This window comes from Labrus mixtus, chromosome 9, assembly GCF_963584025.1.
Source record: "Labrus mixtus chromosome 9, fLabMix1.1, whole genome shotgun sequence".
In the NCBI taxonomy this organism is placed as follows: Eukaryota; Metazoa; Chordata; class Actinopteri; order Labriformes; family Labridae; genus Labrus; species Labrus mixtus.
The window spans coordinates 18,561,157-18,575,712 of NC_083620.1; the positions used below are offsets into that span (position 1 = coordinate 18,561,157).

General features: G+C 41.4%; 1 protein-coding gene across 2 annotated transcripts; it reads right to left on the reverse strand.

The window, feature by feature from the left end:
- Positions 1–598: 598 nt before the first annotated feature.
- hic1 (hypermethylated in cancer 1) lies at positions 599–13,614 on the reverse strand. 2 transcript variants are annotated; one of them, XM_061046656.1, is made up of 2 exons: positions 13,314–13,614; positions 599–7,007 (listed from the first exon to the last, which is right to left on the reverse strand). In XM_061046656.1, exon 2 carries the CDS (start codon positions 6,988–6,990, stop codon positions 4,813–4,815), a length of 2,178 nt encoding a protein of 725 aa, XP_060902639.1. In that variant the 5' UTR covers positions 6,991–7,007; positions 13,314–13,614; the 3' UTR covers positions 599–4,812. The 2 variants fall into 2 exon arrangements, with proteins under 2 accessions (XP_060902639.1, XP_060902638.1); XM_061046655.1 differs by lacking the exon at positions 13,314–13,614 and adding an exon at positions 11,626–13,306.
- Between the last annotated feature and the right edge of the window lie 942 nt (positions 13,615–14,556).

The window sequence follows — 14,556 nt, forward strand, 5'->3', positions numbered from 1 at the left end:
GGGCGCAGAGTGAGCGTGGCCAAGCTCTGCACTGGAGGGAGGAAGAGGAGGAGAAGCAAAGTGCCAGAGGAAAGGCAATTGTGGGACTTCTACGGGATCATGAGAGTAATAAAAATCACAATACGATGATTTTTCCAGAAAAGTGCAGTGCGGGGGAAATAAATCTAAAGCAGCTGCTTGTAATAAAGACTAGAAAGTGTCAAATCTCTGCCTTGTACTTTGCCCTGCTGCACTGTGGGAAAGGCGCTCAGACATGGAGATAGACAGGTGCACTGTGGACAAGACAGAACACCTACACACACAAACACACACACACACACACACACAGATTTTCCAAAGTTATTGCAGTGTTATTGGTTTCTTTTAAGGCACTTTTGTATTGTTTGACAAGAGTCAGCTTTTGGTGCAACGTCAAGAAAAGCTTGGTTATTAATATTATTTTGCTCCAGTTTTTACATTAAAACATTTGTCCAAAGTAACTATGCATACTTCAAAAGAGTGTCATGTCGGCGTTGTGCTCCGATAAGGCAACCGTTTTCAGAATAAAGCAAAGTTGGTCAGAAGCTAAGCTGGACAATGAAGCAATTGGAAATGTAAAGGCAAAAATGGCAGCTGATTTTTGTTTTGAGCACCAGGGATGTCTGCTAAGTGCTTCAGTCCTTTTGGCACACATGGTCGCATACAGTTAATGTCAAACAGACCTCCGATCAGTGTGACACAGGTGACCTCAGCCTGCTGTCACTGGTAGAAAGCTTAAAGGCATACTTTGCATTTTTATCATCAACCTAAACCCTTTTTTGGTCTACATGAGGGCCGCTGGAACTCAGCCAGGTCCTTTTTACATCTATATTGTTAGTGTTACAAAAGTTATGGGCCTGGGACGGTTGCCATAATATTATCAGATAGGACTGAAATGGTCTTAGAAATTAAATAAAAGAAAAACATCCACCCACATCTCAGATCTGGTGGTTCGTCTTATACTGCGCTTATTTATATAAGCATTAATTCATTTTCATTTCAACAATTAATGTAACCCATAAATTGTTTTGAGTGTCTCGTTTTATTACTTTCAAAACATCTTCATCTTAACCACTTTGGTGGCAATGAGAGGTTTTCTGTTTGGTGTCTCATATAAATTACATTACTGAGGGCAGATCACATAAAAAGCTCATGGGATGAGCGGCTACACCAATAATTGAAACAAGACTTTAGTAATTATTCTAATTAAAACAACCACAGAGGAAAAGAAATGCAGGCAGTTTTTTTACACATGATTTGAATTAGTCGCAAGTCCTTGCATATTAATTGACTGTGCCCTAATTTTCAAAATAATATACACATATGGAGAAAATGTTGTAATGAATTCCTCTGACTGAAAGGAAGCCAAAAAGTTTTATCCACAACATCCTGAAAGTGTAACAAAATGTCTGAACGGCTTCCTCACTGCGCAGCCCTTGAAAGCCCACAATGTCGTATCACGTTGATACTGAGCAGAGGTTTTACTCCCAAAGAGCAAAAGACGGGAAGGAAAAGAGAAGATACAGTCTGCTTGTTTTCTGAATGGAGAGTTTTAGAAGTACGAAACACTCTTTCATACTGAGACAATGGCTCGCGCACACCCTGCTGCGTTCTCCCTGCTCCTCTCCCTCCTCATTCTCCGTCTCTCTATCTGCCTCTGAGCAGAAACACACGGCACATCCTGCCCGACACGACACACCAGCCAAAAGTTCACTTCCTGCTCCTCAGTTCGTCTCCTTCACACCAAAATTATTCCCAGGACATGCATTAACAAGCCCCTCATTCACTCTAAAGGCATCGGGACACACAAACATACGGGAAAATGCTTCCCCTTTCTATAGATACCCGATCGTTCTCCCCTGTCTGGCATACGCATTAATGCAATTAAGCAAATCTCAAACAGTGCACATCCGACAGAAATGCTCTGACATTATCTTGCTCTTCCCTCCTGCACAGATTCGGTGTGACAGTGGAAACACTTTGTGTTATTTTAATGGTGTAAGCAAAGGGAAGAGGAGGAGAAGGTTTTTCATTTAAACTTGTGAATGAGAGAGGCTGAAATTCCCACGACTCACATCCGCCTACTCCTACACTTTCTACATGTTTATACATATTGTTTACTGTTAAAAACATTGTATCTCAGCTTTTCTTTTTTTTCTTGTCAGAGTGCGAAATAAAAATGGAAACATCATCCAAAACAAGCAGGCTTCCTCTGCGTTTTTTGCTTTTATCTGCAGACTCAGTCTGACTCTAACAGAGAGTTCATTGACCTCTGGAGAAGAGGTCAAACAATATGAGGCTGGTGTCATGCTAGCCCTGCAAAAAAAAAAAAAAAGCTCATCTGTCTAGGGAAGAACTGATAACACATCATGTCTTAAAGAGAAGCTTCAAAATGTTACACTTGCAACCTTAACTTGTCTGTATGTGTGTTTGAAACCAGATATTAATGCCATCCTTTTCGCTAAAGTGTGGTTCAGGAATTCACAAACAGCCAGTTTAGATGCTACTGAAATGGCTTTGCATCATGTTATAAAAATGGAGTGGGTCAGACCATCAGAAGCCTCTTTGAGGACACGCAATAGAAAAATGTATACAGCATAGTAAAAAGTTTAAAAAAAATGTTAATATCACATATTATCTCTCCCTCATGAAAGTAACACGAAATGTATAAACACATGAATAACCACAGGTTTAACACAGGACGAATGCCCTGTAAATAATGAAATTAAAAAAAGGTGTGTGTGATGAATTGTTTATAAAGGTTAAGTAAAGCTTAGCGCCCCCATGCTGGGTTCAGTCCTGAGGTAAGCACCAGTTTCACGTGCGCTGCTTTCATTTCAAATCAAACTAAAGAAAAAGGAAGTGACAGAAAACAACATGTTTGATATGATCAAATGCTACAGAGAAGAAGCCCTTAATTTACTATACTTGAAAAAAAAAAAAAAAAAAAAAAACAATCCCAAGAGTCAGGCACATGTAATTCTCTGTAATTTTTCTAAGCCTCTAAGATTCACTACGTCTATCACAGTGTATTTATGGCTTTAGTCTTCACATTCACCCACTGAGGTTGGCGTTGGCACTATAGTGGTCAGACATTTCTGATCTGAATCAACAATGAAAGTGGAAAAAAAAAAGACAAAGAGCAAGAAAAGAGCAAGAATGTTCTTTGGGAAAAAAAACAAAAAAAATGTGCCGTCTTCCCGCAACCTTTAAGTGCTCTTTTGTTTTCAAGCTGGAGGAATTGCTGGTCAGCGAACGCAGAAATATTCTTTGATATTTCTGCGTTTGCCTCCCAGCAGGGACGGAGAGGGGAGATGGAGGGAGACACTTGCTGGGCTTGAATGAGGTGTTAATAAGTGGATCAGAGGGGTAAGATGGCAGGCATGAAATGGGACATGATGCTGGCGAGCAGTGCGAATTGTCCTGGAGAAAGTGAGATTTCACAGGGATTACTGAGGCACAGCAGCTGGGGTGTGCTGCTGTTCACACGCCGGCTTCCAGGGAAGACCCACAAACCCCTTCTTATGTTCCTATCATGGGCAGATTAGCATGCTGCTATGTGTATGTGCAGAGAAAAAGGGGGGGTCTGTGTGTTCCTGCAGCACTCAATTGGCCTGTCAACAGTAGCAGGGAGGTGGGACAGCGGAGCAGAATCTGACTACTGCTGCTACACGATTAATCATCAGGCTAATGTGAATTTAGTTATTCCTCCTGACAGTAAACGACATATTTTTATGTCATTAATTCTGACCTGTCCCCTGCCTCTATGCTTGGCTTCTTCCGCTATTGTTAATACCGAAACAATTCAGAGACAACACCCTTTCTTCGATGAAGCTACACTCATAATAAGCAGGGATCAGTGTGTCATCAGTTGGGTATGTGCAATCATGTCCCAGTTCTGACATCACAGGGCTGTGCTTTCTGCTTTTTTCAATAACAACTGAAAGCCGAGGGATGTTAGTCTAAATATTAAAGGAAGCTTTAGCTCAAGTTGAAGCTGAGTTTAAGGCTCACAATACTTAGCTAACAATACTGTCACAAAAGATCTGTTAGGGAAGTGGGTAACTTTACTATATTAAGAAAATGAGACTCAGCCAAAATGCTGAAGAACTTGCTCATATTGTATTGTAATTTGTTTTCCATTGGGAAGCAGGGACATGATTGGGTGAAGTTGGAGATTGAGATACAAAAACTGTCCAGTACCCCACAAACAAAAAAAAAAAATACATAAAAATACATCATCTCATTACTTTAAAGTCCAGAAGAGTTGGCTTATTCATTTGGTAAAAGTTCCGCTCAGGTCTGGACCGAGAACCCTGAATCTTGTCCTCATGTGCTTTTTGTCTTCTTCTTTTTGTGTACACAGGTTTAGGGTCAGGTTGCAACGCTTCCTTGCAACAGTTTCTCTTTGGATTTCACCATAATACAAAAATAAATAACACAATTTCATTTTGGTTTTCAATTTGTAAAGTTTGGCTCAATGGCTGTGATTTTTTAGAAATGTTTGTATGCATACACTGTACATAAATACTGTACGTCTTTGAGTGAGAGTCCTTTGGTCACAGAAAGGCACAGAGCTCCTTTAAGAAGAAGAACTTTAAGATACATTAGATGCATTTAAGGCACTTACAGTTTACACGTGTTGGTATGCATTAGCAGACCAATTCCTTTTGGCCTGAGTCTGAGGTGCAGAGGAGATACTGTGTTGAGGTGAATGGCTTTTGAATACTGCAAAAAAAGTGTGTGCACACAGACCTATTTGGTGATTTCCATTTTTTAACCAGTCAGGTGGTCTTAGCTGGGGGAGTAGCGGTCAATGGTGCGAGCTTCAGAGAGGGCCTGTGAAGGAGGGGGGAGGGCTTGGCCAAGGATGTCCATCTTGTCGTGGGAGAGGCCCAGGTGCTCTGAGGCCAGTTTGGACAGCGGGTAGAGGCTCTCCATGGCCTTTGCATCGGCCACCAGTTGCTGCTGAGCTTGGATGAGAAGCTCATTAGCTTTCTCCTGCTTCAGGCCCAGATGCTCTGCTGCATATTTACTCAGAGGATAGATGCCCTCTGTAAAGTCCAGCTTCAGTTTCCCATCTGTCAAACCCCCGGCGCTTCCCCCACTGCTGTGCATCTTCATGTGGCTGATGAGGTTGCGCTGCTGGGCAAACTTTCCGCCGCACACCTGACATTCATAGGGCTTCTCCCCTGAGTGTATGCGCATGTGCTCCGTGAGGCGATACTGCCGGGTGAAGCGCATGCCGCAGGAGTCGCAGGCGAAGGGTTTAAGGCCCAGGTGGCTCCGCATGTGGCGTGTCATGGTGCCACGCTGCGTGAACTTCTTGCCGCAGATGCTGCAGGGGTAAGGCCGGGTCAGCCAGTGGGTCTTCTCGTGCTGGCGCAGAGTGGCGGGGTCTTTGTAGGACTTTTCGCAGGAGGAGCAGCGGTAAGGTCGCATCATCTCCATGATGCCGCCTGAACCCAAACCCTGGCTGGATTTGGTGTCCAGGTGGGACAGACTGTTCAAGTTGTTGCTGCTGTTCAGGCTCCCGTAACCATTCGTATTGCTGCTCATGTTTTTGGTGCTGGTGTTATTGATGTTCCCCATCTCCCCTCCAGAATTGCCGTACAGCTCCTCCTCTGTGTGCGTCTCCACATGTGCGTTGAGCTGCTCCGAGCTCGGGAAACCTTTGTCACAGGGGATGCAGACGTATAGATTGTCCCCGAAGCTCTCTGGCTCGTAAGGCATGTGGAACCTCCCCATCGCTCCAGGGGGGGAAGGGCGACCTTCACTGCTGCCTGTCTCCTCCGTGCCCGACCCACTCTTGTCGTCCGCTCCTTCACTGTCCTCCCCAGTTTTGTTGTGGTTATGGTGCTGGTCTCCATTTTCACCCCCTTCCTCATCATCGTCATCGTCATCTTCATCTTCAGCTGCGTATGGCTCAGGTTTCACCCAGCGATAGATGTTGCCCATGTCTCTGCCTGCCTCTCCACCGTCTGTGGGGTGGTCAGGGCTGGGGGGGCACAGGTAGCGATCTGTGCTCTGGGAGCCCGAGCGGTGCAGGTGGGGGAGGTGCGGGGCGAGAGGCTGGTTGAGATGGGGGAAAGGTGGAGGAGTTAGGGAGCTCGCCTGATCTGTGGACTCCATTTTTTCCGAGGTGAAGGCCCTCCCGTTGGTCCCCTGCATGGGGCTGTTGCGCTCACTCTGGGTTCCATCTCGCTCCTCTTCATTGTGGGTGTTTGCCAGATGGGAGGGCGTGTGCTGGGACTGGGAGTTTGGGCTTTTCTTGGAGAGATCAAGGCCAAAGTTGGGGGAGCAGTTCCTCTCTGGGTGGGCTGAACGGCCGAGCTGAGCGGCCAGAGCTGGCTGCAGGCAGGGGAACACCTGAGAGCCCTGGGTGGAGGTGGGGGCATACAGCTCCCCGGCATGGATGGCTAGTCGATGGGGAACCAGCTCCTCTAGTGGTGGTGCCCGGGATGCATGGCTGTGGCAGGACTGAATGACAGGTGTAGAAACTCTATACCTGCCCCCACCTCCTATACCCAAACTGGCAGGCCCCATCTTTGGGTAGGGCAGAAATGCAGGATTTGGGCGTGGAGGGTACTTGCCATTTCTTTTCAGCTTCTTTTTACACAAGGCCACTAAGTCAAGCAGCTGCAGGTAACTAGCTGCTGCCAACACGGCCCCTAGATTCGGTTCAGTGGGAGAGGTGGGGTCTCCCTCAGTAAGGCGGCCTGTGTAGATATAGTCCAGAATGACCCTGAAGACCCCAGGACTCACCATCTCGTGGTCGAGGTTGATGAGATTGTCGTGGACCACCAAAGATTTCAAGTAGAGGCTACTGGCAGCCAGAATGTTCTTGTGAGCTCTGAAGAGGGCGTTCTGCACCACAATGATGACATCACACAGGAAACCCTTGGTTCGCTGGCTGTTGAGCTGCAGCAGGAGATCCCTAGCATGACTTGGAACATCCATGGCATCCAGCATCGTCTTCAGTCCGCCACCTGGAACAACAGACATCTGTAAACTGTCATGCAGCAATCAGGATTTCAATGCATACGACCACAGTCTGTACCTTTCTGGACCACATGATTATTAACTTCATTATTTTAAAAAGTAATGTTTAAAAAGTTCTGATTTACACATCAAAGCACTATCAAAATATATTTGGAATATGTGTTGCCAAAAAGAAAATTAGGTTAAAGGAAAACAGAAGAGGAAACAAACCCGAAACAAATCATTTGCCTGAGGAGACATTCACGAGGATTTAATGAGATCAATAAATTATCACTTTTCTTTTTTAACCAAAAATGTTAATTGCAATATAATGCAAACCTTTTTTTAATCAAATTTGGTTGCAGTAGTTTGCTCACTAATGTGTAATTAAAGCTTTAAATATTTACAGAATCATGTTTAATTCATAGTTTCCACTTGATTGAACATGTTCAGGTTGCTGAGCTTGGGCATGGACCGTGCACATGAAGGCGCCTCAGTGAAAAGTGAACTAAAGGAGCTGAAGGTGAACGGCCGCAATGGTTTTCTCATTATCAGAAATCTACACGTCCACTTCCTCTGCAGTGTGCAAAGAGAGAGAGAGAGAGAGAGAAAAAACAAATTCAGAGAAATTCAAGAAAGTGCTGATGTATCGTTGTAGCTGCTGGCTCCCTGATAAAGTATTCCAGAGGTGGTGTGCAGACTTTTAAACAAAGCAGGAGATGAATGTTTCACCCGTGTGATGAACAGCAGGTATAAACCTGCGGGGGAAGGATACATCCAAAAAAAGATAGCTCTCTCAGCCCCTCTGTCAGCCCAGTCATATAAGGAACAGAGCGCGCACTGGATGTAAATCAGCACACAGGCATATGCACACACGCTCACACTTTCACATTCACACACACTCAAACGTCAACACTAATTGTTCCGTCAAGCTTAAAATAAACTATTTCAGCTGCATGCATGAAACACCATGTATTGTTCACGCAGTGGCATCTGAGGATAGATTAAACGTCTCAAAGTGTCCCTGAGGGCTACGTTGCACTGATGGGAAACAAGCAACAAAATATCATGTCATCTGTGTGATCATGGCCTTCCTGACATCAGCTCATTCACTTCTTGTTTATTTCATTCAGCGCAAAATGGGAAGTGTGAATCTATATTTAACACCAAAAAAAAAAACTATTTAACTAATTTTCTCTTTACTAAGGAGTTCTTAACAGTTCCAATAAAAAAGCATGCCTCTATTTTTGTCTTTTACAAAAGAAACAGGTTGTTCTTAAAGCTAAAGGTCACTCTCAGGGGGGCCAATTTTAGCAGTTTATTTTCATGCATGCATGTTCAGCATCAGGCTTAAATTCAACATCAGAAGAGAAAGTCATCACTTCTGAGGTGAAAAATTGACAGTCAGAAAAAATACTACAGTCAGCAAGTGATCATGCAGAGAACAGTCGTGCATACATAAGCAATCCTTTTAATAATCCTAAATGTCCTTTAAATGTGAGAAGGTTTTTTATTTCTATCTTAAAGGTGCTGTCCTCATTTCTAAACTTACTGCTTGCTGCCATCATGTATGCTATTTATTGCTTAATATTAGATCATAAAAATAAATCCAAAACAAATTCAATAACGTACAAATTAAAAGGTGGGTATAACAAGTTATATTCGGTTAAACTCCATCAGGTGACAGTCCCTAGTTGTCATCTTAACTGTTTCCACTTCTGGTTTCTGTCTGTCTTTGATTACTCAACGCTCAAAATGTATTGTATATTTTCAATGTCGGTCACATCAAACGTGTTTAGAAATGAGGGGTTATGGTTACTGTTATTGGAAGTGCAGAGCAAGGTGACAAGTTGTGTACTCACTCTCACACACACACACACACACACACACACCGACACGCACACACAATGTGCACGTTCGTGTGTGTCAGCGGTCTACAGCACCAGTTGTGCGACACAGATCATCTGCCTTACAAAGTTTAACACAATTAGGTCTTTATGTCCTGACTCAGAACAGACTCAGGGTGAAGTTAAGAATGTTAAATAAAAAGCTTAAATTCCCATTTTATGTATTTTTGCAAATTTAAGAAAATTATTTTGAGATACCAAAAAAAAAAAACATGCAAGCTGAAAACACATGGTGACAAAAACAGTCAAAGTGGCTGTGGGTTTCCCCTTCAACGCAATAAGGGTTTCTTTTCACTCGCTGTCTATCAAAGTATTAAGAGAAGCTGCAGTACGACTGGCCTCTTAAAATATCTGTGCTCACTGTTTGATGTACCAAAGTGACAAAAAAGTGAAAGGCCATGTTAAGACATGTTCTATAAAAGTCTTAATCTCTGCGGTGCGTTTAAGCTCACTGCATCCTGTTAGGAAGCCATCTACGATTGCAAAGATGTTTAGTCAGAAAACAAAGTCTGCTACATATCAAGTTACTGTAAACAAATTCAAAGCTTGTGCTACACTTTGTTTGCTCTGTTTGCTATGGTAAACAAGCGGATTAAATCATTTTGTTGGAGTTGAACATGCAGTACAGTCTCCTAGAAGAAAGGGTACACAAGTCCCTCTAGTTGCATGCATGTTTTCATTTGAAAGCTTTTTTTCAATGACTCTTCAAGATACTGAGGACATTAAGATATTACAGATGTATTTAATAGCAACTGCCACTTCCATTTATTTGCATTAGATTAATATTCAAAAACTAGCTTTTCTCTCTGTTTTGTCACTTTTGTGGTTTTTGGGGTGGCGCAAGAGACTAAACGTCCTACCTCTGCATGCAGCCTCAGTCATATAAACACTGCAGACATCTGCTTAAAATGTTGTGCTGACAGTTTATTTTATTTCATTTCTTTTTGTTTCCCATACTTTTGTGCCGCCTCTAATCATTTTACAGAAAGTTTGACCAACACTTTCAGTGAAAAGACACTGACAATTTTCAAGAAGATTTTCTTATTGTATATCCAAATTTATTTTGGGTCTTTTTTTGTCTCACAAGAGGGTAATACAAGCTGAATAAGCTTTACATGCAAAAAAAAAATAAAGAACTGTGAGTGTCACAAAAAGTGCACCCTGCAGTGCAGAGGAGAGGAGCACTTAGGAGAGGTGAAAAGTTGAGTTTTAGTCAGCACACATCATGGGGGAGTCAGTTTCCTGTTATACGTCTCGAGTTATTGCGCATCTAAAAATCATCACACACTTCTGACACAGCTTCTAACTTTTTTTTTACTTTTAAGAAGTGGGTACAGAATATTTCATCTGGTTTGATATTGTAAAATTCATCACTTCTTAGCATTAAATGTTGACAAAAAAAATAATTTAATATCGGGCAGGTTTTTCAACCATTTGAGAGTTACATTTAAACCAGTTCATATAGCCTACGTCTATTGTAATTTCGTCTTCTTTTCGTTGAAGATCGATACGCCCTGAATTTCTTTGAAAATGTAATTTAAAAAAATATATTCTTAAGTACCACTAGTGGTCTAAAGTTAATGGGGCTCGTTTAAAAGTTAACACCTGAGAACTTTACGTGGCGTTTTGCATGCAAAGCACTAACTTGTCTGCTGACTTTGAGTCTCTTCGACGTCCTCTCAGTCTGTTTCTCTAATCTAGTTTTACTCTGCAGCTCTTCACATACTGTACAGTAAACCGAATCACGAGTGAACGCATCTCTGTGAGCTGCAGCGGCTCATCCTTCACAGCTTCACTTCATCTCCGCAGATAGAAAGACAGAAAGAAAGAAAGAAAGAGCCCTAAATCATCCCAGAAACATCACTTTTTCAGTGTATGAGGCAGCTGTTTCTTTCTCTTTTTTAACACAGCACTCAGAATAATCTTTTCTTAACATTGAGAGGACATAAGATCCTGTTTTCCTTTTTTGTAGAGTACATTAGACAATAACATGCATTGAAAATGGTTCCTTAAAATGTTTTTTTATTTTGTCGGAGTTCGCCTGAAGTCATTGTTTTTGACTTCATCAAACACAGTGAAAGGTCTGCTTTCTATAATCCTAACGCAACATTGTGATTTGCTGCTTCCTTTTACATTTTATTACAGGATCATGAAGAAGCTTAAGTTCCCTTGTGACAGAGGTTCACGTCCCCTTTAACGTTGATGAGGTAGCCTACAATAAATAATAAATCACAACAATATTCTAAAAAAAAAAAAAAACAATAAGCACACGTAAGGTGAGATGTTTAAATAAAAGTCAGATTTTGCGGAGCAAGAAATATTTGGTTTAACTTTATTTAACCTGAAATTTTGAGACGAATTTTGAAGCGTGATGCTTCTATATTCTACATTTTGAAACATTAGAGGAATTACAGGCAATTTTACAAATCGTTTGATTGACCGTTCTACGTATTCTTAAACATTTTAAAAAAATAAGAATTTGCAATTAGCCTACACGCGAATTAAAATGAGCCTTTCGTATTAAATTAAACTGGAATGCAATCATTCACACTTCTGTATGAAAGGCAATAAAATAAGTTTTTGGCATATTTAATCATTTAGGCCTATGTTAAAAACTAAACAGCTTTCCTCTCTGACAGCACGAGCTGCTACAGTTTAAAGATTGGAGCCTGAACGTCATCCCTGCCCTGTCCTCGCGCAGCAGCGTCTCAGCTCTTACCTGCATGCCCGATGTGTTCTGCCATCCGATCTAAGTCTCCCTTAATGATCATCTCAGCAGCCTCCAGGAGTCATATCTGACGTTTCAGCTTTGAACTGCCAGCCTCCAAAAAACCATGCCAGTTTTCCGCGCGCGTCTGCCAGCTCTTTTTTTATGATTATTAATTGATATGAATTTCTTGTCGCTCCTTAGGTCCGTCCTCCCACCCACTTCCCTCCCTCTCCCTCTTTTCTGAGTATCTTTCAGCCCCTCCTCTCCCACTATTTCTCATCCCGTCCTGTAAAAAAAAAAAATAAATTACGTGCTTAGACCAGCATCAGTTTCCTCCTATTTTTTTTCTAGTAATTTCCTTAGCTATTTTTGAGTCGGAGCAATAACGCGCACCGGGATGATAATGGAGCCTCTATGCGCCTTAAGTGTTTTAGCGCCCCGTGTGATGTCAGTCTATAATAAAACTAAAAGGTAACATCGAGGGCAGGAACTTCAAGTGACCCCGACATGAACTTCTCAACACATAGTCTTAAAGAGACAGGACGCTATTGTACGCACACGTAAATGTGTTGGTTATTTATGATCAGTGAGCCCACTTAAAAAACTGTGGAAAGCAGTTTCAAGATTGGACACAACTGCTTTGACTAAGAGTTGGTAACCGTTCTTATTCTATGTTTGAAAACCTTCAAGGAATTTTACTCCACCCAAACACAAAATCATATTTCATTTTAGGTCGTCCCCGAGGCTTACATTTTCATCAAATTTAATCACAGCCCGTGTTTGCTTTTTGAATGGGGTATAGGAAATGAATGCACAAATAAATGTTGGTGTTCTGTAATTGTACGTCTTTTAAATAATTCAAATCTAATACAGTTTAATAAAGGTGTGGTACATCTCATCTCATCTCATCTCTTGCAGACCTCTCCCGAGAACATCTGTGTCTTTAATAAACTCTCTGCTGCACTACAAGAAAAGATTAGTAAAAACTGACAGGACGTTAAAATCTCTAAAACTGAACAAAGACCACCTCTCTCTCTCTCTCTCTCTCTCTCTCTCTCTCTCTCTCTCTCTCTCTCAGACACCTGTTGCAACTTTGTTTTTAAACATCACGTAGGCCTACATATAGATTGCTGACTGCATGGCTAGATAAAATGTTCTTGTATATAATAAAACATATAGGCTAATAATAAACATGCCAACCTAATTAAACATGTGATTTCACATTTCCATCCTGTATGCTATCAACTAGTAGACTATCTAACTAGTCATAAAAAACGGTTATGTGCCTACATCAAAAAGCTCTAGCCTCTGTTTTTTTTTATTCTTTGAAAAAATTGCCTCTCACTACATTAACAATCAGCATATTTCCCATCATATCAAAATGTATTCAGTTAATTGTGAACTAAAAGATCATGTTGAAATTGCCTTCTTACGACTGACAACAGAAACATTCAACTGTCTACTATATAGAGACTGTTCGCCAGATGAGCCTGAGGCCGGACATGCCCAAAGGATCCAGATGCTGAAGCCTTGTCTGCACTGAAAGCTACATCAGGAACATCCGCTCACAACAATATGACATTACAAACTTTTAAACCGGTATACACTCATTAGTGTCATAAGCAGATATGACAGAGACAAAACTCAATTCTCAGCTTGTAAGTCCTCCGCACCTCTCTGTCGTATCAGAGTCTTACCTCGGACTCATGTCTGGTGCTCTGGCCGTCTGTCTGCTCCCCTTTTCTGCATTCCCTCATTCAGAACTCCGCAGTCTCCTCCAGGTCCAGCTCTCTCCCCAAACTTCTCTTCCGCGTAATTTTCCTGTCAGTTCTCTCCGGGTTTTCTCCGTATTTCCCTTTCTTCCATATACTGATTTTTCTCACGTGTTGTTAACGAGACCATCTGACACTTCTTACTGTGTCGGGGTCCGGTCGGACCAAAACCTGCCGGCGGAGACTTTACGCGCACAGCGACACCCAATGGCGCACTCAGTCCCACTGGACTTATTACGAAGGACAAGCTGATCTGTGAGAGGGTGGAGTGGGGGGTGAAAATGAATCATGGAAGCATCATAGAAAAAAAAAAAAACGTTCAGTTACCTTTCACCAATATGATCTATGTTAACAGTCGAATTCATCATGTTTTTCAAGGAATTCAAAGTAATAAGGGCAGCTTAAAAGGTTTGTAAACCTTTATCACTTTATACTTTCACTAATAATGGGCAGTTTAGGAAGAAGTATAAAGATGTGTACTCATGTAAAAGTGCCAACAGTTTGAAAATACTCAATGCTCATGCTTTGAGTCATTCAAATATTTGTTCTTTGTTATTTTTCCCCTACTAGCAATATAAAACATGACCTTTATTATCATTGAGAATATCTGGAAGCTCTTCTCAAATGTTGCTGTTAGTAATGATGACCTCTTTTAATTACACAATGTGCTGAATAGTTTCTAAACATGTTTTTTTTTTTTTATGGGCCTATATTATGTTTATGAGTAAATGTCAGACTTGAGTTCTGATGAACGCAGTGTAGTAAGAGGTATTATATTTTCCCAGATATATTGGTGAAAAGATAAAGAATCGTCAAATCTTGAAGTAAATATGACATTTCATGGATCTTTTAGTTACTTTAATCCCCTTTTTATCTCAAGCCTGATAAAAAAAAACTGACTGCCTTTAAATGTCTTGCACTTTAAGTTTTTTTTGTGAGTCTGGAGGGGGTGGAGGGGGTAAAATAATTTTAATGTTTTTTGTCAAATGTTAAGAAAATGTCTCTGGGTCTATTGGGTATATTGTTGTTTAATGGCTTCAATGTCTGTAAGAAAAAAGGTATATTTTGATTCTTTTTCTTTTTTTACACACTGTATGATGAAGTCATTCACTTAAAAAAAAAAAACCTATGCTGACATATAGTCAATCTCCTTTATTTCGATGGCTTG